This window comes from Colossoma macropomum, unplaced genomic scaffold, assembly GCF_904425465.1.
Source record: "Colossoma macropomum unplaced genomic scaffold, Colossoma_macropomum, whole genome shotgun sequence".
Lineage (NCBI taxonomy): Eukaryota > Metazoa > Chordata > Actinopteri > Characiformes > Serrasalmidae > Colossoma > Colossoma macropomum.
The window spans coordinates 4547905-4571318 of record NW_023494807.1 but is presented as its reverse complement, the minus strand read 5'-3'; the positions used below and the strand labels follow the sequence as shown (position 1 = coordinate 4571318).

The window sequence follows — 23414 nt, the reverse complement described above, 5'->3', positions numbered from 1 at the left end:
TTTGCTCAGTATCAGATTAAAACATTAACAATGTCGCCTTACATCTCTGCCTTCTCCAAAATGGTAACTTTACAGGAGAAGGAAAAAACATACTTTGTTTTTAATGTAAGTCAGTGCAACAGGCATTTTCAAACTTGTCAAAATATGAAAAACGACTAAAATGGTGATACGAGGCTTTGTTACAGCAGCGATATGCATTTACAATGAAAATTATACATTAACAAAATGTAATTGCAATTTACAAGCTCATAAAAACACCTGCAAATACTCAATGTAGACCTCTACACAAAACTAATAGAATATAGACTATTAAAGACAATATTCACTAATGATAAAAAGTCCTTTGCCCAGCAGAGAACGACAAAGTTGAAGTGATGCCCATTAAGTAATATTGTGTGAATCATCATATTTGTGTTGTGGCCCCAACATAGTGAAAGCTTTTAGAGGATTTCTTCTTAATGTTTTTGTATGACCATGAGCCAGTGTTCCATGACATTTGGGCCTTCATTAATGCTCAGTCACTCAAATGGCCTTTCTTGTGTGGGACCCCATTAATTGGATTTTTTTTATTTTTACCTAATTATCTCCCTAATGTAAGTCTTTGCAACACCCACCAAAAGCATTCCCTTTCACACAATAGCGACCAATCAAGGGGGGTCAGGGCTATTGCTCGCTGTCCACCAGATGCAACAAATCACCACATCAATTCAGTTGAACACAGTTGAAAGAAAGAATTGGCTGCCCAATTCTGAATACGTGACCTAACAGATGCCCACATCTAACCCATCTTTGCTGCACAATTGCATTTTTTCATAGCTGCTGACTTTAAAGAACTTAGAGAATTTTGTCAAAAATTTGTCCATTCAACCAGGTTCAGAGCAAATGAAAGGCACATATGGATGAAACATGAATAGATCGCTTGAAAAGAGTAATTTTGAATCAAATCATGCAGATAGCAGGAGAGAGCATGTTGCGCTGTTGTAGAGTCTTGGATGGATGGATGGATGGATGGATGGATGGATGGACGAGTAAATAGATGTTTGCATGGAAAGATGGATAAATTAATGAATTAATGAATAGATCTTTGGATGAATGGATGGCTGGATGGGTAAATAGATGTTTCCATGGATGGATGGATAAATCAATGGATGAATGAATAGATCTTTGGATGTATGTATGTATGGATGGATGGAAGGAAGGATGGATTGATGACTGAGGAATAGATGGATGGATGAATGGATGGATGGATGGATGGATGGATCAGTGCATCAACAGATGAATGAATAGATGTTTGGATGGATAGGTGGATGGGTGATGAATGGATTAATGTATGTTAAAATATATGGGTGTATGGTTTGGATGGTTGGTTGGATCAATAGATGGATGTATGGATTTTTTGGATGTATGGATGGATAGATGTCTACAAGCATGGGTGGATGAATAGATGTTTTGATGGATAAATGGATAGTTGTCTGCATGGATGGATGGATGGATTGACGAGTAAATAGATATTTGCATGGATGTATGGATGAATCAATGGATGAATGAATAGATCTTGGGATGGATGGATGGATGGATGATGGATGGATGGATGGATGGATGGATGGATGGATGATGAATAGATTAATATATGTTTGCATGGAGGGCGGCACGGTGGCGCAGTGGGTAGCGCTGTCGCCTCACAGCAAAAATGGCCTGGGTTTGATTCCCGGCCGGGTGACCAGGGTCATTTCTGTGAGGAGTTTGCATGTTCTCCCCGTGTCTGCGTGGGTTTCCTCCCACAGTCCAAAAACATGCAGTCAGGCTGATTGGACATGCTGAATTGCCCCTAGGTGTGAGTGAGTGTGTGACTGTGTATGTCTGTCTGTCTGCCCTGTGATGGACTGGCAACCTGTCCAGGGTGTATCCTGCCTTCCGCCCAATGACAGCTGGGATAGGCTCCAGCACCCCACCGTGACCCAGAAGGATAAGCGGTTTAGAAGATGTATGTTTGCATGGATGGGTGATGGATGGATTAATGTATGTTTAAATGTATGGGTGTATAGTTTGGATGGTTGGTTGAATCAACAGATGGATGGATGGATTTTTTGGATTTATGGATGGATAGATGTCTACAAGCATGGATGGATGAATAGATGTTTTGTCAGATAAATGGATAGTTGTCTGGATGGCTGGATGGATGGATGGATAGTTGGATGGATGTATTAATGTTTGTTTGTATGAATAGATGGCTGGCCAGCAGTCTCAGCAGAAGGACACAACTGTGTAAGCTACTCAGGTTATTTGTAAACTGAACCTCATGCTATTTTGATGTAATGCCTTTGCATTGCTATGCCTCAGAGAGGAAGACATATGATATCCAAATAGCGAAGATCATATTCACTTGTATTGTCATATTTCACTTTCAGAATGTAAATGACTTTTTCTATCTCAGGCAGCCCTTGGGTACATTTTCCCCATCATTGTTGTGAAACATGTCAGCTGCGCATTTATATATTTCGAGCCACGCACACCTGCCACATCGCGAAGCCCGCCACTTTGAAAGAGCTTGTGCAAAGCTCTTGAATTTGAATGAACTCCATCAAATTGTCTGCAGCAAGAAGTGTTGCATATTGTAGCGAACACAACCCACAACCTGCTCTCACTTATCAAACCAGACAGGGTTTTTTTTCCCTCTTCACTGGATGGCAGTGATATCGCTGAGATGGAGAAGCCCCTAGACGCTGGATGCTAAAACAGATGGCTAGTTGTAAAAAGAGTCCCCAAACCCTACCCTACAAGTTCCTCTAATGGGGTCACACCAGGTGCTTGTCTGCACCTTCCATTTCCAGCTCACAGCACTCAGCCCAGTCTCCTTCAACTGCCCTTTTGTTCTTAATATCACTTTTAGCATTTAACATCTAACAATGGCTTCATGTGAATGTAGGCAATGATCTCTGAATGATTTGTAGAGAATTATCTGTGTTCTGGGTGATTTAGCAGAAGAAACAATCATGAAAGGCTTGACCGTTTTGTAATGTCATCTCTTGAAGGGTCTCAGTGCCCAGTCTGGTCTTTTTTGTACTACATTGATGTGGTCAGCTTTTCAGATGTACTGCATTAATGTGGTCAGACGTTTTTTTATATCTTATTTTTTTAAGAGTTTATTGCGTACATGCCTCTTCTTATATTTGTGTAATTTCTTTAAATGATAATGAAGCAAAGAGCTTTCAAAGCTCATTAAAACTGTGAAGAAATTCTGTTGAAAGTGCAGATTCTAAAGTGTCAATCTATACCAATTTGTTTTTGTAAGCAGAAGACAAAATATTTTATTTGAATTTCAATGTGATGTAGAAGCATTTGTACAGAAGTTTAGAGCAATTTGTAAAAATACAGCTGTTAGCTGAATATTCAAATAACATGTATAATACAAGTGTATTGTTTTTGTCATATTAAACATGAGGTTTATGCTCTGCATTTTATTTTAACATATTTTTGTAATGCAGTATTCAAATTACATTAAAAATAATTGAACTGAAAACATTTCAAAGTTATAGTTAATATTTGGCTACTACTGACTGCTAACTATAATCCGTCTTTTACATTCTTTGATATTTCTTTGAGCATATAGTCAATCTTTGGCAACCTGTAAAAAGAAGTAAAAAAGTAAAATTGATAAGTTGAATTTGATCCCATTGATTGATTTCTTTGGATATGGCCATGTTGTCAAATCAACAAATCAACAATGGTTTCATCACTAAACCATGATGCAAAAAAGGACTTACTTTTTGTCAATAAGGGGTTTTAAATGTGAAATGCAAGCAAAACTTAAATATTTGTCTTTGACCGTAAATTTACAGCACTTTTACTGTTACATGTTTTCTGCTAGATTTTACAGTAGATTCCATGTAAATGTACAGCATTAAATATAGTGCATAGAAAAGCCAAATTTGGAATGTAACTGTGGCACCATTTAAGGTGGAATGGAAAAATTGCAAGACAAGCTGGTGAATAGGAAACCAACTTCAGCTCCTAAATCTTTAACAGGATCCCAGGCAACTTCAATTCAAATTCTTAGCTAGCATGCTGGACAGTTTCTCAGACCTTGGAAAATATTGAGCAGGCTTCACTCAGAGGGAGGCAGTTCCAGCTTTATTAGCATCACCAAACCAACCACAACCTGTAAGTAGCCACACTGTGTGAGTTTATCCTCTTTTTGACAGTTGAAGTCAGATTACCTTAAACTGAAAGTTTCTTATTGAGCTAAAAACTTTTATTTACTTTGTGATGTTGTTGAAAATTGAAAGCAAGCAGCTAGTATAGGTAACAGTAGCTACTAGCAAGCTCCAAGTAACTAGCATAGCTTACTAAATAGTATGACAACTTAGCTTATTTACACAGAGGTTCATTTTATTTCCCTGCCTTTGTCTATTTTGACATGTTACTTCTGAGTCATACATACAGTGTCTTGCTGTAAACCAGCAATTTAGAGCAGAGCTTGTTTCAGTCTAGAACCAGACTGAACCTGGGGTTGGAAATGGGCATCTAAAACTGCATCTGGGCATTTTTCACCCCGACCAAAGTCACATACCTTCTATGTACACATCAGAGAACAATTTAAAATACTCAAACAAATACATTCTATGGCACCTTTAAGATACTGGGCCAGTTGAAAAAAAGTTGTCGTAGTTACATCTGAGATTCAGAAGCTAATGCACTCCCTGCTGTGCTTACTGGCAACTGCCTTTGCTAATTTTAGCCTATATGCTATGTTTTTTTTTAGAATTAACTGATTTAAGTAAAATTCACATTTCAAATAACATTGATCTTTTTTTAATAAAGCAAAATAGTGTATTACCTAAAGATAAGGCTCAATGTTATTTGAAATGTGAATGTGTGTGTATATATATATATATATATATATATATAGTGCAATGCTTTTAACTGTTATAGTACCAGTGTTACCTACTGGAAATGTCTATATTCATTGCTAGTTGTTTAATTTAAAGTTCACACTACAATAACAATGATTGTAACTTACTGGCAGCAGAATTGGCAGGTAGTTACTGTGATTAATATTAACAGCATTTGCACTAGTCTACAGTAATGACATGCTGTACTGTATTTATAAATGCAAAGCTATATATTGACAGTGTTTTGATCACCAGCTTAACCGTAATTTAAGAAAGAAAATTTGACCTTGCAGTCATTTATTTTAAAAATAGATTAACTGCGATGCCTTTTTTTCTGCTGTAAAAAAGTAACCTCAGCACCGGCTTCAGTAACTGGTATTACCCCTTTTGACGGAAACAACCTCCTGTAGGCATTTCCTATAACTGTCTACCAGTTTCTGGCATCCACTGGGATCATTTTTTGCCCTCTCTTTCATGTAGATTTATTTCAACTGTGCAATGTTTGAGGGGCTTCTTGTTTCTATATCTCATTTTGAATCCCCCCCACAGTACTTCAATGAGATTCAGATCTGGGCTTTGACTAGGCCTTTCCTCAACCCTCCATTTCATCCTTTTAGACATTCAAAAAGAAAAAGAATTCATAGTCAATTCTATGATAGCATGATAACCAGGCCCTGAGGCAGCAAAACAGCCTCAAACCATAACATCTCCACCATCACGCTTACTTACATACATACAGTTGGCACAAGGTTCTTCTGATCAAATGCTGTCTTTGGTTTTCATCAAATATGGGTTCTAATACTGTATCCAAACAACTGACTCATCTGTCCATCTGCACATTGGTCCAGACGTCCTGATTCTTGCCTAGATATTGATTAGCAAACTTTGCTCTTGCTCTGATGTTCTTTTTAGATAGCAGAGGCTTCCTCCTGGCGTACCTCCCATGTAGGTCAAATTTGTGCATGTGCTTTTACATCCACTATGGCAAGAGTTACTTGTAGATCCTGTGATAAAATGTATGGCTTCTTAAAGTCTTTTTAGGATCTTATGGCCTGCTCTTGGGTGGAATTTGCTGGGGTGACCTGGTCTGGACATGTTGACTGGGGTTTTGAATCTTGTCTACTTGTAGATAATCTTTCATAGAGGGGATTTATGTCTAATATTTTCCTAAAAACGTCCAAGACTGTGGGCATTAGAATTTTTCTTTCCGAAAGGCTTGCTTTGATCTAGGTATGATCATACCCCAAACACCAATAACAAAAGCAAAACAGACTAGGTTTCTTTTCTTGCTCCTCCAAGAAAGTCCCTAATGATGCTCTAGACATCAGCACCTGGTTTCAATATGACACATTTGAAGCAGTGTTATGTGCCGGGGTGTACTTACTTTTTCCTCATATAGAAGTTGCATTTCTGTTCATTTCACTTATGTAAAGGATGACAAAAATGTTTAGGTGTCATTTGTTAAATTATGTCACCTTTGTCTATCAACATTGTTTAAGTGAATACCGAATATCTGCATCTCCAAATACACTGAAAAAAATCGGAACTTTTCATTACATCATCACATGACTGTATTAGGATATTAAAGAGGAAAAAAAATAAGTTTTACATTTGGAGTTAAATTGCATCTTAAATTCTATTTAAAGAGTCAAAAAATCCAACAAATATTGTTTTGAGTTTTTCCAAAACACATAAGCTAACAGGCTTCTGTAATAATACTCACAATTAGGCTCTAATCTGAATATTTACAGAAGGATTCAGTTCAAGCTCCAGTATACAAAGTAAAATGTGCGAAATGCATGTCTTACAAACTCCAAAAGTCAGAATTGAAGCTTGAGCTCTATATACTTTCATAAAAAAAAAGTTATGAAACTGTCACTGAGGCAGGACCCCTCTTGTCACTGGGGTGGGATCCTCAAGGGTACATCTCAGTACCCTTAGTCAGGGAACATAATTGTACTGTAATACATTGAAATTATATTTTCTAAGCTGTACTGACTCTACACACCCCATCTCATCTCCAGGCTTTTTATTTTATTGTTCTGTTTTAAAACATTCGGTTATGAAAAGGTACGAATACAAACTTTTCACCTTATTTAACTTATTTCAAAGTGTACTGTACCTTAAAACCACTGTTATACCTTTGAGAGAACATTTACATTGTTTGTACCTTGATGAATAAAAAAATATACTAGCACAGAACCTTTATTTCTAACAGTGTAGTATTAAACTCAAAGAGGGGAAGATAATGTACACCACCATTAGCTTGGCACTAACATGGCAATGCAAATCCCATAAAAACTGAATCCTGAAGTCAGCTAAAATCAGCATTGCTGTAGCAGTGCTAATCAACACAGAAAGAAAAACGATGAAGAGTGAAACCTAGCTATATAATATTTGAGAAAAATGAGTTCATTAACTAATGAATGCTCTAATTTATTTGAGTTAATTAGGCTAACATTAACGAAGGTTGTGTCTTAAAGAGGTCTCTAGTTCAGTAGTCAGGGTGCTGCCCAGGGAATCAGCCCTTTTCTAGAGTGTCTCATTGTCAGAATCCTTCCAGTACATTGTTTGTTACACTTCATGACTCAAAATAGCATCATGTCTCCAGCTGTAAAATGAAAAATGGATGATGAAAGCTGTGTTTACCTCACTTGCCTCTTTAGCTGGAAAAACAGAACTAAATGTTTCTTTTTCACACGTCAACAATACAATAAAAACAAGCCTACCAAGAATAAGAGTTTTGGTCTAGCAGGACCCTTTATCAGTTTATCATTTATTATCAGTTTTCTACAAATTGAAATGTTCATAGCATCCTGTTAGCTATTTAGCTAACCAGATGCAATGTTTTCTGATTTAACTTAAATGCTTTGATGTTGATGTTAGTGATGTTAACCTATACTACCTACAAAGTAATATCACACGCTATACTTCCCAGCTACTGCACTTAATTTATTCCTTTTATCAACAGTCCATGACATTAAATTAAAAATTACATGCTAACAGGCTAACAGGCCATGGTTAACAGTCTGACTAAGCCTCTTTAGAAATATTCAGCTACAGACTTTATGTTTAAACCTTTATTAAAAGGATTACATGTAATGTCTAGTCGGTCATCGGCTGACTGTGTTTTTAGCTACAGCTGCTATGAATTGCTTAGGTGTACCGCTAGCAGTGTTAACAGAAATTAGCTGAAAAAGGCTGATATTTGTGACTGACACATGGTTGTATCCAAGTCTGAATATAAGGAAAATGTAAGTTTGCCACTACTTACATATAAATCTGTTGCATTAACCTGTTTAACAAATATCAATGCAGCTCAGCTAGGTCATTAACATAAAAATAATGCAAAAAAGAAAGAGAATTAATTGCAGTCAATATTATGGCCTTTTGCTGCTTCAAAAAAGTATGTTTACTGTCTAGTTATACAGTAAAGCTGATAACATATGTATTATTACAAGGTTATTACACTGCTATTACAGCAGTTATACAATAAAGTGTTTGAAACAGTATAATCTGCCTGAACTATAAATATTTTCAGTTGCAGTAATTACAGAGTATATTATTATTATTAGCAATCACTGCTGATCTATTAGATTATGATTAAGTTTCTTTTTATTAGTTATCATAAAATGTCACTTATGTTCTTCAGACAAACATTAAATGTAGTCCTGCTCTACATTGTTATAAATGAAGTCTCCACTGCAAATCCATAAATAGCCCTTATCTACCAACAAACAGTCCATTACTGCAATGTGTATTTGTACTAGCACAACCTAACATTCACAGTTGATCAGTCATTTTGTAGTGTGATGTGAAGCTCAGTGTTAAAAGAACATCCTGAACAGCGTGAGGTACTTAGCGGAGGACGTGACGGTTTTTATGGTTCAAAAGTATTTACAGATTAAAGAGATAAACCCTTCACAGTGGCTCCTGCCAAATAATCAGTTAATGTGCGAGAGGGGATGAAGCCGGGCCACTGTGCGGATGAATGATGCGGTGAATACTTCTCCATGATCACAAGTTCATATAAAGAATAATCGGGGATGAGTCTGTTTCGTGGTGGCTGCTTTTGGACGTCGCTGGCCATCGGGTTTAGGAGATTTTCAGGCAGATTGAGTTTGTGCTGACGGCAGCTTGACACAAGGGTAGAGCTGGGCACTCGGTATTTAACCCAGCCAAAGCCTGCAGATTAGGCCACAACAGAGTGTCAGGGGAATCTTCTTAGTGCACCACCTGATGGGCAGGCCCTGATAATCATCTCTAAAACATAGCACTTTTCTCTGCTTTGCGGGGGATTGGGCACTGCATTAGCCCAGGATGGCCTTCTGCTTCAGCGAAATCCCCGGGATACCGTCTAAGCATCGGCAATCACAGATAGCGCATTGACTATGCGAGCCGCTCGACGATTGTTTTGATTAGATTTCGAACTTAATTTGAAATTTGTCCTGCCGCCAAAGCAGAGCCGGACCGTCATCCTGATATGACTTTCGCTCCAACGTTCCGGCTTCAAGTGGCGGCCTGAAATTGGTTTTGTATTCCGTTACAAGATGTACACGTTAAAAAGTCATTTTGCCTGGACATTTTCATTGAAAGGCAAAGACGACCGCTACCCCAGACGCACTCTAAGCAATTTAAAGCTGGGGTTTGTTTTTGTTTGTTTATCTGATTTGTTTGTGGTGCTTGAGGTGTTTAACAGTTGCGTTTTTTCCCGCAGGTAATTGAGACCATAAGTGCGGTGGATAAAGACGAGCCCCCCAGCGGCCACCGTTTCTTCTTTTCTCTGACCGCTGAGGCCGCAGGGAACCACAACTTCACCCTGAGGGACAACAAAGGTAATTACTGCTGGGGAGGACATGAAGCCCTGCAGAACTACTGCTGTGACAGAGACAAAAGTGACATTTTTGCAAATCTACTTATCTCAAATGTAGACAGTTTGCCAAGACACATGTGGTGGACAAAGTTTACTTCAGTTTTACACTGGACAACTCTAAACTGTGCAGTACTCTGGGTTTAAGGAGTTTGTCTCTCAGACAAATACAGTTGTTGAACATTGCTGCTATGGCACCCTATGGTGAACAAAGGTCACTGGATTCTCTGAATTATAATGAGTCACAATACGAAAATTGCTACATCCATGATACTAGCATGCTAACACCTGTGCATATTGAAATGACAATGTGTGAAGGTCTACTACTAAACATCAATACTATATGTCAACACCAGCCACTCACATTGTAACCTACTACTTCCATAGCAACTTGATTACAACATTTGACAGTGCTTGGTGGTTTGCGTGGAGTGTATTTTGGTGTATTTTGGTGTGGCTGCTTACATGTATCAACATTCATATTTCCACACATTCAGTAATGCAGAGGATCCAGTGGTATTCTGAGGAAAAATGTATGGGAACATAGTGGAGATTTTCAAAAAAACACCAGTCATTTTTTCCCATCGAGGAATATTCTAGATTTCAAAATATAGGCATTACATTGACTATAGATTGATGCATGACTTCAGAGGTCTAGAACTTCAGGAGCTGTTCAAAAGTCTATACACGCAACATTCACCCAATCAGAAACTTCTACTTTGTACATGCCCTCTTTGGCCACATCATAAGCTCCATCTACCTTACAAATCCACTATATATAGTTGTATGCAAAGTTTTGGGCACCTCTGTCCAAATGACATATTTAGTTTAGTTTAGTTATATACTATTTTAATTAATGATAGTTTTGCAAATGTTAATGATGAGTTAATTAATATCTGATTAACTGCAAACATTGGGAAAAAAAAAAGTTTTAGACAACCTACTAACCCTCAATCTTCTTTTTACCCCTACCCCTTTTTACCCCTACCCCTCTTCTTAACCCTGAGTTACAAGGGGTAGTGGTTGAAATCTTGCCCTATGAAATGGGACAACACTCAAATTAAAAAAAAAAAAAAACCTTGCTTCATTAACAGGCTACTAGCGGTGCTCTGTAGGGTAAAGTTCAGCAACCTCACTGCTGGGCTTTAGTTAGGACATCATATGCTTTCAAAGAGGGGGGATAAGACAATTGTTTATTATCGCCCACCCCTCATTTAGTAATATGAACCTGAAGTCAGCTATTCACCAGCTTCTTGTTTGAAATTTCCTGTTTCACCTTAAATGGTGCAGCAGTTACATTTTGGCGCTTCAGGTGTCAATACTGCTGGACTATTTAAGGTGGAATGGAAAAGTTAGCTAGTTAGACATTAGCATGCTATTAGCAATTTTTTATGCTTGTTATAAAAAAATGACCATAATACATTGAAACTACATTAAACTAAGATAAAACAATGGTTATTGTAAGGGCTAAGTGGTAGGGGCAAGGGGTGAAATGGGATTGGGCCCAAGTCTATACAAAATGTAATTTGGTCAGTAGTGCCTAAATTTTGGATATGATCTTGTGTACAATTACAAACTGTATCCCTTCTGTTGCCGTGCATAATTTGTCAGTTGCTCCATTCATTGTTTGAAAGTTTCTGACCGAGTCTTTTTGACCAGAAATGATCTCACTAAGAGCAGCTCTGTGGTCAGAACCTTATCACTTGTGAAGGGTTATAGGATGGCTAACGCAAATTGTGCATCAACACAGGGTTACAGATGGATTACTAGACTGATTACTAGATGGATACTAGATGAATATAGATGGATAACAACTTCTAATAAGGTAGTCAGTGATTACATTTACATTATATGTCCTGTATTTTAAGATTATACTGTCTGTAGTTGATCATTCTTAAAAAATCATATTTATATCTCCACTCACCCTTTTCTTTCTGCTCACATCTTCTTTCCTCTCATAATCAATTTATCTCTTCTCCTCTCTTCAGATAACACAGCATCTGTCCTGACTAAGCGTGGTGGTTTTCAGCGGCGTGAGCAGGCCATGTATCGTCTGCCTGTGCTGATAGTGGACAGCGGGAGTCCAGCTCTCAGCAGCACAAACACTCTGTCCATCCGTGTGTGTGACTGTGACTCAGACGGCACTCCACAAGCCTGCGGCACCGAGGCCTTCCTCCTGTCTGCCGGACTCAGTACTGGAGCACTCGTGGCTATTCTGGCCTGCATCCTCACGCTGCTGGGTAAGAACCTGGTTCATCACTGTTGTTGTCATCATTATCACTAGCATCATCACCGACATGTTCATCATCACTAGTGTGTCCTTACCATCATTGTCATTCACAACCTTATCACCAACATCATCATTGGTGTAACCATTTCATCAAGATCATCTTGGTCAGCTTCATCATCGGTGGCATCACCACTACTAATGGCATTACCGTTACCATCATAATCAACATTCACAGCATTACCAGCATCATTACCGTCAACCTCAACATCGTTAGTATTATCAGCATCATTCTTAAAAAATCATATTTATATCTCCACTCACCCTTTGACATCATCACCAGCAGCATCACCACCACCAACATCATTGGTGTAACCATCATCCTCAAGATCATCATCATTATTAGCGTCATTATCATTAGTGACATCACCACCACTAATGTCATTACCATTACCATCACAATCAGCATTCACAACAATATTAGCAGCATCATCACTGTCACCTTCAACATCATTAGTGTCATCATGATCATCACCATTTCCAACAATATCATTGATATCATCAGCAGTGACATTATTACCACCAATGTATCACTATTATCATCATAATCACTGGCAATATCACCATCACCAGCATCATCACTTCCAATAGACATCATTACCGTTACTATTATCATCATTCTCATCATCACTAGCATCACCACCACCTACAACATTGTCATTACCATTACTGTCACTATTGTCATTGACATCATCACCAGCGACATCACCACCACCAGCACTGGTGTAACCATCATCATCAAGATCATCATCATTATCAGCGTCATCATCATCAGTGGCATCACCAACAAAAATGTCATTACCATTACCATCACAATCAGCATTCACAACTCTATTACCAGCATCATCACGTTCAACATCATTAGTGTCATCATGATCATCACCATTTCCAACAGTATCATTCACATCATCAGCAGTGACATTATTACCACCAATGTATCACCATTATCATTATCATCACTGACAATATCACCGTCTCCATTTTCCTAAGATTTTCACCAGCATCATCACCCTCAACAGTAATAAACATTGACCACATTACTACCAGCATCATCACCGTCACCTTCAACATCATTAGTGTCATCAGGATCGTCACTATTTCCAACAATATCATTGACATCATTAGCAGTGACATCATTACCACCAATGTGTCACCATTATCATCATCAGCTTCACCATCGTCATCACTGGCAATATCACCATCATCATCTTTTATAGATTTTCATCAGCATCATCACCCTCAACATCAAAATCATTAGCATCACCTCATCATCACCACTTCCAACAAGTATGTCAGTAACATTATTATTGTCATCATCATTTTCATCATTACCACCAGCTTCATCAACACTTGTCATAACCATTACAGGCATCAATTACACTGTCATCACTAGCATCACTACCATAACCATCCTCATAATTAATACCATGAACATCATTATCACTACTATCGTCACAAAGAATGGTCAATTTTGCATTTTTTGACATTATATTACAGACATGGATGGGATTCTGCTGGGTGATGTAAATTTCAGCCGCACAAAATGCTTTTTACAACTGCCACAGTATGTTTCAGCTTCATATCAGCTAATTGAGCGTAACAAATAGAAAGTCAATAACACTATGAGGACGTCAACTCGCTGCTTTGCTTGTTTGTTTGTTTCTTCCCTGATCATTTTCTTCATTAAGAGCTAACCAATTCAAAATGAACTTGTTGTTTTGCCTGTAAAAAAAAATTAATTACAGCCAAATTGGCTTCTGGGTGAAATGCTAAGCTTGAAAATCAAATAACATTTGTTAATTACATAGTTGATTTCCAGAAAGCGCATAAGATCCATTACTTTTTGAACGATTTCGCACCATGTTGATACCGCAATGGTTGTCATAGTGTTGTGCTCACACGGCTTAACCAGAATCAAGATGGTTCTGTGAAGGATAGTGCTGCATTGACCAGATTGGCCTGTTTTCCAGCTCCTGGGTCCATGCTAACATGCCTGATTAACGTATTTGTGGCTTCATTAGCTGATTGTGCGATGAGGGTCCCTTTTTCCCAATAATTCAGGGGGTCTGATTGGTTGACTTTGTGTTGGTTGGTTGGCCTGAGGACTCCGGAGAGAGAGTGAATATCGCGCTGATGGACAGATTGATTTCGTGATTATGCCATTGATAGCTCGTCACTCCAGTTTAGACTGGATGTGCGAAGATCTGCCCACAGCTATGTTACCTGACCTTTGTATCCCGCGTCTGGCGGTGGCTCTTTTATAACTGGGACAGACAGGATGTGTCCTGTGAGTAATGAGATGGTAGAAGTGGCACTGTGATTTTTTCCAAGCACTATATTCTCCGATTGCAGCTGAGTGCGACCCCATTGAACGTTTGATATTCAGGTGTGGCAGGAATAGCAAATGTGAAGAGCAGTTTTTCAATTATGGTAAAAAAAAAAAAAAACGTGCACGTTTTGCGATGAAGGATGTTCAGCAGCATCATTGTTTCAGGTTTATTTCCGCTGATGGACCCAAACCCCCCCCGAATCCACCCCCCACCCACTCTCAGTGATTCTGTCTCATCGTTTCCAAGCCTAAATAGTCTCTCAGAGGGGTGCTATCAGTCAACAGATTGCAGCGTGATTGCGATTTTTTTTTTTTCGCGTTCAGTTGGACACAGAGACAGAGAGACCGAAGATCTGTCGTCTGAGCACACACACTCAGCTTCTCCCGTAGAGAACATGCTCCCTAATTAAGACTGACAGAAGCTGGCGAGAGGAACCATCCTTTTCTTTCCAAAACCGTCTCCCTCTGTCTCACGCTTTCTCCTTTTATTATTTTCTTTAAAGCCTTTATTTCACATTTTGTCTTAATTTTATTTATTTATTTTTTTTAATTTTCACAGTCATAAATGTAGATGAAGATTCGACTTTACTGTCATTGCTTAGTACAAATACAAGGCAACAAAATGCAGTTAGTATCTACTACAATCTCACTTTATTTGGATATTCCACTATAGTCTCCTATAGATTATCTACAGATATTTAAATTGTTACCGAACTATCTGTTGATTCTAAACAGTGGTGGGGTTAGGGTTAGGAGTTGGACCAGGGTTAGGGCTAGGACCAGGGTGAGAGTCGGGTTTAGGTTAGGGTTAGGATTAGGTTTAATTGTGGTCAATTTAGTAGATATTTAGTTGAATGTAACTTGAAAGTATATTAAGTATCTACAAAGCATCTAAAGTGAACTATCCAAATAAAGTGTTACTGTATCTACCAGAAGAGCAAATAGTAGCATTGTGTGAAAAGGACCAAAGTACAAGTATAATGTTATCTATATAGACAAATAATAACTAAACAAACTATATAACTAGTATACAAAATATATACTTAGTTAAAGAACAATCTATTTGAAAATAATATTGTCAAGAGCTTAAACTTTTGCACACCACTGAAATTGTATGTCATTTCATATACCAAAACCAGTCATAATTATTTTTGCTTAACCATTTTCCAACCTCACTTATACTTTAGAATTAAACAGGATGTTTGTTGCTGTGACTTTAAGGCTGATATATGTAAATAAGCTCTCTTCTCATTGGTGGGAACATGGGCTTGAATACAGAACAAACTGTCAAATTTGGGCAGAAATCCTCAGGGATGTTGGATAAAAAATATTTTCAGAGCTGGGCTGTTATTATATGTGGATATTGGCTGCACTAATCTATTTTGTCACTGTCGGAACAAAAGCTTGCATTTCTGAAATGTTTTGACTTTACAAAAGAAGGAGAAAAAAATCTTTACTTTTAAGTTCATGACGATTTATTTCTAAGTAATTTTGGACCATTTCTGTTGGTCTGTTTATTAAGAAATGTTAACACAATGCTAAGACTAACTTAAAGTTTTCAAATTGTGTAAAAAAGTAAAAAAAAAGAAAAATACAAAAGTGGAGGTACAAGGATTTTGCACAACAGTGATGATTTGCTTCCTGACAGCCAGAAACAGCACCATGTTTAATCAGTTTTCCCTACATGTTCCACTCTAATAACTCTACTGCAGAGACAACACTCCATATCACTTCAGCATGAATGGATGGAGCTAAACTGCTATAAGCAGAATGGGTGGGCATATGTAAATGTCTTCATGGTTAAATTGTTATCTTACTAGCATGACAACTGAACAACAGGCTAGCGTTTTTGGCATTTTTTAGACTGTCATAATTTACTACATAGCCATAGCGGGGCTTAAGCGCCCATAACAGGACCGAAGGGGTTCTTTTGTGCTCTGGGACTCTGGATTGCATGAGCATTTATAAGAGTTTCCCTGTTAAAATACACATAAAATACAATGCTGTGATGAGATTATTCAAGTAAACCAACTATTCTAACTTACCAAGACTGATAGTAAATACTGACTGTGCGCTGTTGGCCGCCATTGTTTTAGCTCAGATATTATCCATATCTGAATTTTTGAATAACACATATATTTTTTTCATTCCTGATGGGTTACTTGAATCTAAAACACCTAAAACTTGATTTTTTCTCTCTCTTTTTTTTTTAATAAAAGAATTTGATGTTTTACGTAAACTCTGTTACAATTTTAAAATTTAGCTTTCACAAGTCTATGGGGTCCGTGTTTGATACCTAAGCTGCAAAAACAGCCCATTTTGAATCCATTGTTTTTGTGATGTCATGAAAAACTGTCACATTCACATACATCCATCTTTTCGGCCTACAGCAGGTTAGCTCCGCCCATTCATGTTGAAGTAATAAGGAGTGTTTCACCTCTGCATTCTAATGAGGCCAAGTACAAGGCAGCCATTTAGAACAGGTGTGATGCACATGCGTCAAAGGGATAAGATGATTCTGAAAGAAAAAAGAGGGTAGAAATGTATAAATAAAATGAATCATGATTATTTTGGTTCATAAAACCACAAAAACTTTATAAGTGGACCTCTTGGAAGAAAATGTACATACATAAATGTAATACAAGAGCAGGTTTTGCCTGAACAATGATTCAACAGTTTTCTTTTCCAAACTGCTATTGAAAGCACATATTGAACTGCTTTGGCTGAGCAGTCCCTGTGTAACTAAAGCTATGCATTACTTTGTTATTTTGTTATTTCTTCTTTGCTGAAGTCTCTTTTGCAGAAATGTCACAGCCTTTGATGCACAGCACAAAGCTTAAAGGCTGCACTTGCCTCAGAAAGTACAAAATCATAGAGCTCCCAAACACCCAGCATGCACTCAGTGAAATTAAACAGGGATTTTACAGTATTTCCAAATGCACTCGGCACAGGACTCAAGAACAGCTCATCCCACCAAAACGAACATGTTTAGATACAGAAAGTCAAAGTTGAATTTCTGACCAGTCAAAATAATGCACTTTTCTACAAATTACTTATGTCAAAATTATTACAAACAATCTTGATTAATAACAAATTTTTTATCTACAAAGTCACAGTCTCAAGAAAATACATATTTCAAGCAAATGAGTCACAATTTGAACCAGAATAAGAAAAAATATAAAATAAAATATATAAAAAATATGTTTTCTACAGGCAAAAGAAAAAACATTACTATTCGCCAAATTACTATTGGTTATATTGCGTTGTGGCTGTGTTCATGGAGGTTCTTAGTAGTTAACCTGCTAAACTGGCCCCCCACTGCCAGAGTAAAGGGTGGGGGTAGAATTTTTGTTAATTAGTGCTCCTTTTAGTAAACCTGCCACTTAGTTTCCACATGTTTAATGGTGCTTGAATAATTCAAGGCGCATCAAGCTCTTTTATGTTGAAGGATGACTAGAAAGGGGAATTTCATGAACATGACCAGCAAGTTACATTTCAAAACTGAAAGCCATTATAGAAAATTGTTGATTAATTTTAATATTTTGGTTCATATAGTAATTCCAGCTAGTTGCTATGGCATTCCATCTTGTTGTTAGGGCTTTGCTTGGTGTTGCTATGCTTTGGCTAAGTTATTCCAGGTGATTGCTAAGGTGTTGCTATGCCGCTTCTATGGTAACCATAGCCAGTGCTGTTATATGTGTGTATTTATGTGTGCTAGTAAGTGAATTTGTATGTGATCTATATCTGTCTATGTGTGTCAGTGTGAGAGATGTCCTTGATGACATCATTCTTGACAGTTAGACGTGTCATTTCTGAACAGTTCACCATTCATTTTCTATGGGTACTGAGTACTATCTTTGCATAATTGTCGTACGGAAATCATATGATGGATCAGTTTAAAAAAGCACAAGCAACCTATCTGGAAATGGGCTCTACAGTCCTGCAAAGTTTTGTGGTTCTAGCTCGAAAGCAGTAGGAGTAGCATTGCAAATTATTGACCATAAAATATTAATAAGAAGAAAAACAGTACAGAACAGTAATAGGAACTTTTTCTAGCCAACTTAATTATGTTTTCCAAGATGTGGCCCATTTCATTTTTGGTCAGGACACCACTGTGTTCCTCTTATATCCTGCTGCTTCACTCTCATTTCACTTGGTGTCCAGCTCGGTATTAAGGTCCCTCGGTACCCTTCCATCCCTGCACGAAATCCTCCCCTCCCATAACAGCAGGATTAGCCCACTGCTTTGCCTCAGCTGAGCTGCGTAGTTATTTTAGGCGAAGAAAACCCGGCCTGGGGCTGCTCACTCATGGTTAAAGGACGCGATGCGTGTGTGTATGTGTGTGTCAGTGGAGAGGGTTAGCTGAGGTACGCATGAGGAACTGATTCTTTTTTTCCTCTCTTTGTTTCTGAGTAATGAATCAACAAGCATTGTGCCCACTGTCAGTGGTGTTACTCATCCAAACAACAAGCTTCCAGTGCAAACCTACCACACAAACCTTTCGTAATGCTTCTCTAGCTCCATTTTTTGTTTGTTGATTGTTGTTTGTGCTTTTAAACCATTTAAAAACATCAATAGTAACATTTTCCAATAGCAAAGATTAAAAGATTTTTTTTTCATCGACCTATATTGAAGTTAAAAAGTTTTTTCTTCTGATATAGTTATCATTGTACACATACAAGGACTACTTATGACAATGACAATAAGGCAAACGAGGATTAGCAAACATTGTCATCAACATTTGACAATTAAGCCTTTTGATTCAATTTATTGCCTTCTAATTACATAATCAATAACAATTAATCTGTAGCATTCGAGTCACATCAAGTCACTCTATATGACGCTCCAGCTTAGGAGTTTAATACTTTGAAGGTATCGTTCTCAGATGTTTTGCTTTAAGGATGAGTTTTGATCCTTCAGTTTAGTTTGTCTTGGATTCAAGTCACACCAAGTTGCTCTACATGACGCAACTTAGACAGAAGAACAAAAGGAGTTCAGTGCTTCTGAGATGTTTTGTCTCAGCTGTTTCGTTTTCCTAATGAGTTTTGATCTTTCAATTCTGCTTACTGGTTCCTAATTACGTTACTAATAAGATAATTAAGCTGTAGGATTGGAGTCACACCAAGTCGCTCTATATGACGCAATTTTGACATAAAAAAGAGTTCAATAATTCCAAGTTATTGGTCTCAGCTGTTTTGTTTTGCAGATGAATTTTGATCCTTCAATTTAATTTGTCTCCTAGTTACTTAATAAACAACATAATTAAGCTGTAGGATTTGAGCCACATCAAGTCACTCTGTATGACACTCCAGCTTAGAAACAAACAATATGGAGTTCAATATTTTAAAGATCTAAGTAGCAGCTGTTTTGATTAAAGAATGAGTTTAATTACATAATTAATAACACAAGTATTAAGATTCAAGTTACACCAAGTCGCTCTATATGACGCTGTAGCTCAAGCACTAAAACTATGGAGGTCAGTACTTTAAAGGTATCTATCCTGTTCGTTTTGTTTACCAGATGAGTTTTGATCTTTCAATTTAGCTTACTGGCTCCTAATTACATCATTAATAACATAATTAGGCTCAAGTATTTGAGTCATGCCAAGTCGCTCCGTATGACGCGCCAGCATAGACACGGAAAATATTAAGTGCAGTACATTAAAGGTGTCAGTCACAGCTGTTTTGTTTTACAGATTTGCTTCTTCAATTCATCTTTTAATTACATGATCAATAATATATTTAAGCTGTAGGATTTGAGTCATATCAAGTCACTCTGTATGACGCCCCAGCTTAGAAACAAATAACATGGAGTTCAATACATTAAAAATATATGTCATAGCTGTTTTGATTTAAGGATGACTTTTAATCCTTCAATACAATGTGCTTTCTATTAACATAATTAATAAGATTCAAGTTACACCAAGTCACTCTATATGACGCTGTAGCTCAGGCACACAAACTATGAAGATCAGTACTTTAATGGGGTCAATATCAGCTGTTTTGTTTCCCAGGTGTGTTTTGATCTTTCATTGCAGCTTACTGTCTCCTCATTATATTACTAATAACATAAATAAGCTGTAGGATTTGAGTCACGCCAGGTCGCTCTGTATGACACTCGAGCATAGACACAAACATTATTAAGTTCAGTATATTAAAGGTATCAATCATGTCTCCTTTGTTTTTCAGACTTGCTTTACCAGTTCAATTTAATTGACGATATAATCAAGCTGTAGGATTCGAGTTATGCCAAGACACTCTGTATAATGCTCTATACGCCAAGATGCTCTAAATGACATTATATATGAACTGAAAAATATGGAGTTCAACACTTCCAAGTTATTGGTCTCAGCTGTTTTGTTTTGCAGATGAATTTTGCAGATCAATTTTTTTAATTTCCTTCAATTTCAGTTTGTCTCTTAGTTTTGTAATTAACAACATTATTAAGCTGCAGAATTCGACTTGTACCAAATCACTCTTTCTGGTGCTCCAGCTTGGATGTACAAAATATGGAATTCAATATTTTAAAGAAATCAGTCTCGGCTGTTTCGCAGAGGAGTTTTGATCCTTCAATTCAAGTACAAAATTAATAACACAACTAAGCATTTGAATTCAATTTAGACCAAGTCACTCTGTGATGCTGTATCTCAGATGCAAAAACTGTGGAGATCAATGCTTTAAAGAGTCAATCTTGGCTGTTTTTTGTTTTCCAGATGAGTTTTGATCAATCAATTCAGCTCATTGACTTCTAATTATATTACTAATAACATAATTATAAGCTCTTTGATTTGAGTCACGGCAAGTTGCACCATATGACACTCTGGCTTAAACACATAAAATATGGAGTCCGATACTTTAAAGGTGACAGAGTCAGCCGTTTAGTTTTGCAGATGAGTTTTGATCTTTCAGTTCAGTTTGTCTTCTATTAGCATAGTGAATAACATAATCAGTAGCAATACTTAAAGATCTCTCCATGTGGCATCTTAAAAAGTATACAGTTATACTGTTCAGTAATGAGTTCAGTCACATTCAGCTATTGTTTTTTGATTTCTATTTATCTGATAATGTTTTGTCATAATGACATCTCAGCTTAGATATAAAACAATGTATGAGTTCAATAGTTTAAACATATCTGTTTTGTTTTGTAGATGACTTTTAGTCAGTGTTAAAACTAGGCCATCTGAAAAATGTTCCGAGCCGCATCTCCACATAATGACATCCACTGTGGCATGCTCGGATGACTTTTGGCTTTGTCTCAGGGTGCCTTCCTTCCTCTCATTACTCCACAGCCTAAGGTGGACAAACGTAGAGGTCAGGCGAGCCCAGGGTGCTCCAGGACACTCCTGGACATAGGGTCACACAGACAAAAAGTATCAAACGTTTGCGGACACCTACTAGCTTTTTAAATTAGGTTTAATAAGAAGGCGTTTTTGCAAGAGCTTAGCATATTGGATAGAAAGCTGGTTAGATCTTGCCAGGAACAACTAATAAAAGCTCCACCTCAGGAATGATGCCAAAGTCCACCCCTTATGATGATGGCAGCACTCATCAGCACTCAAACAGGTGTTTAGACCACCACTGGGCCAAAATGCTCTTCATAGCCTTGAAGACACTTTGAGGAACATGAAGCTGAGAGTTAAAGCTAAATATACCTAAAAGATTAGCATATTAGAGCCTGCAATATTTGTCCAAACCCAGTGGAACTGCTCACATTGGGTTTGGTCAGGTTGGGGTGTCATTTCTTAAATATGTATTGGCTTGTGTAGGGTTCAAATTTGACTCCATCCCACTTTTACCATGCATTTCTTCCTTTTTTAGTTTTTCTACATGCTTTATTCTTCCTCCCTACTTTCATTACTTTAAAAACACTTTCTAATCTGGCATGCTGGAATCACCCACACAAGTTGTTGACAAATTCCAGCACCAAAACCCACAAGACACATATTAGTAAATTGAAATGCAAGACATAAAATCAATTCAGGAGAAATAAAGAACATTTATATTTCATTTCTTTGGCCAAAAATATTTTTTATGCGCTATATGCAATATATTATATGGTTGTATGCAAAAGTTTGGTAGACCAGATGACATATTTTCTTGCAGCACTTAAAAACATTACATTTTTCTGCAAATTTTAATGCACAGTTACATTATGTCTGATTAACTTTAAAAATAAAAAAAATAAAATAAAAATTGTGGCTTGTGAAAATGTTTGTACACCCTACTATGTCAGTAATTAGTAGTGCAGATTTCACAGCTTGCAGACACTTTTTTCTTAGTGGTGCTATTATTAGATAGGTTTGGGGCTCAGGTCAGTTTTGACCTCAAAACTTGATGATGTGGTGGGGTCGGGTCACGTTCGAATAAAAGTTTGTCAGGCTCAGATTGGGCTTAGATACAAACTTTGTCCTGGCCAGAAAGGAAATTCTGACCAAAATTTCAGGTTCAATTAAAACTCTGTAGCTCTACATTGCGGCAATTCAAATTGAGACTTCAAAAGAACATCAGTTGTTCCAAAAATTTTGATGTGCAGTATACAGGGATGAACTGGCCATAAGGACAATGAGAATCTGTTGGCCTTGTGGTCAAAGAGCATGAGTGACACTCACACAGCACATGTCAACAAATCATAATGCACCAATCCAATCTATCCAATCACACAAACTGACGATGACCCTCTTCCTCACTGCCAAAATGAACTTGAACCTACGGAGTGAAGAGATGCAGAGAAGTGCCCCCTCTAACAGGATAGCTGGGGGCTTCTTTTGGATACTTAGCATGCTAGCTAGTTAGGCAAATTCTATGCAAGATTTTGGCCACCGCTGGCATATATTGTTTATTTTTAAAGTGAAAAGTTATAAACACAACCTTTGCAGCAAACTGTTAAGACACCCATGGGCACCACGGTATCTTAATCTAGCAGCTAGGAGTCATTCTATTCTTGCTCTAGGGACCCCAAAACATTTCTACTCTCTACTCACAGATTTTCAATGATGTTCAAGTCAGAGGACTGTTAGGGCAATGCCAAAAGCTTCAG

The 23414-nt window shown here is 37.5% G+C and overlaps 1 protein-coding gene across 1 annotated transcript in view; it reads left to right on the top strand.

The window, feature by feature from the left end:
* Positions 1-23414, top strand: part of cdh7a (cadherin 7a) — a 130190-nt gene that overhangs the window by 92217 nt on the left and 14559 nt on the right. The window contains exons 10-11 of the mRNA XM_036556515.1: positions 9610-9727; positions 11751-12002. Coding sequence (XP_036412408.1) covers positions 9610-9727; positions 11751-12002 — 370 coding nt within the window. The remainder of the gene's footprint in view (positions 1-9609; positions 9728-11750; positions 12003-23414) is intronic.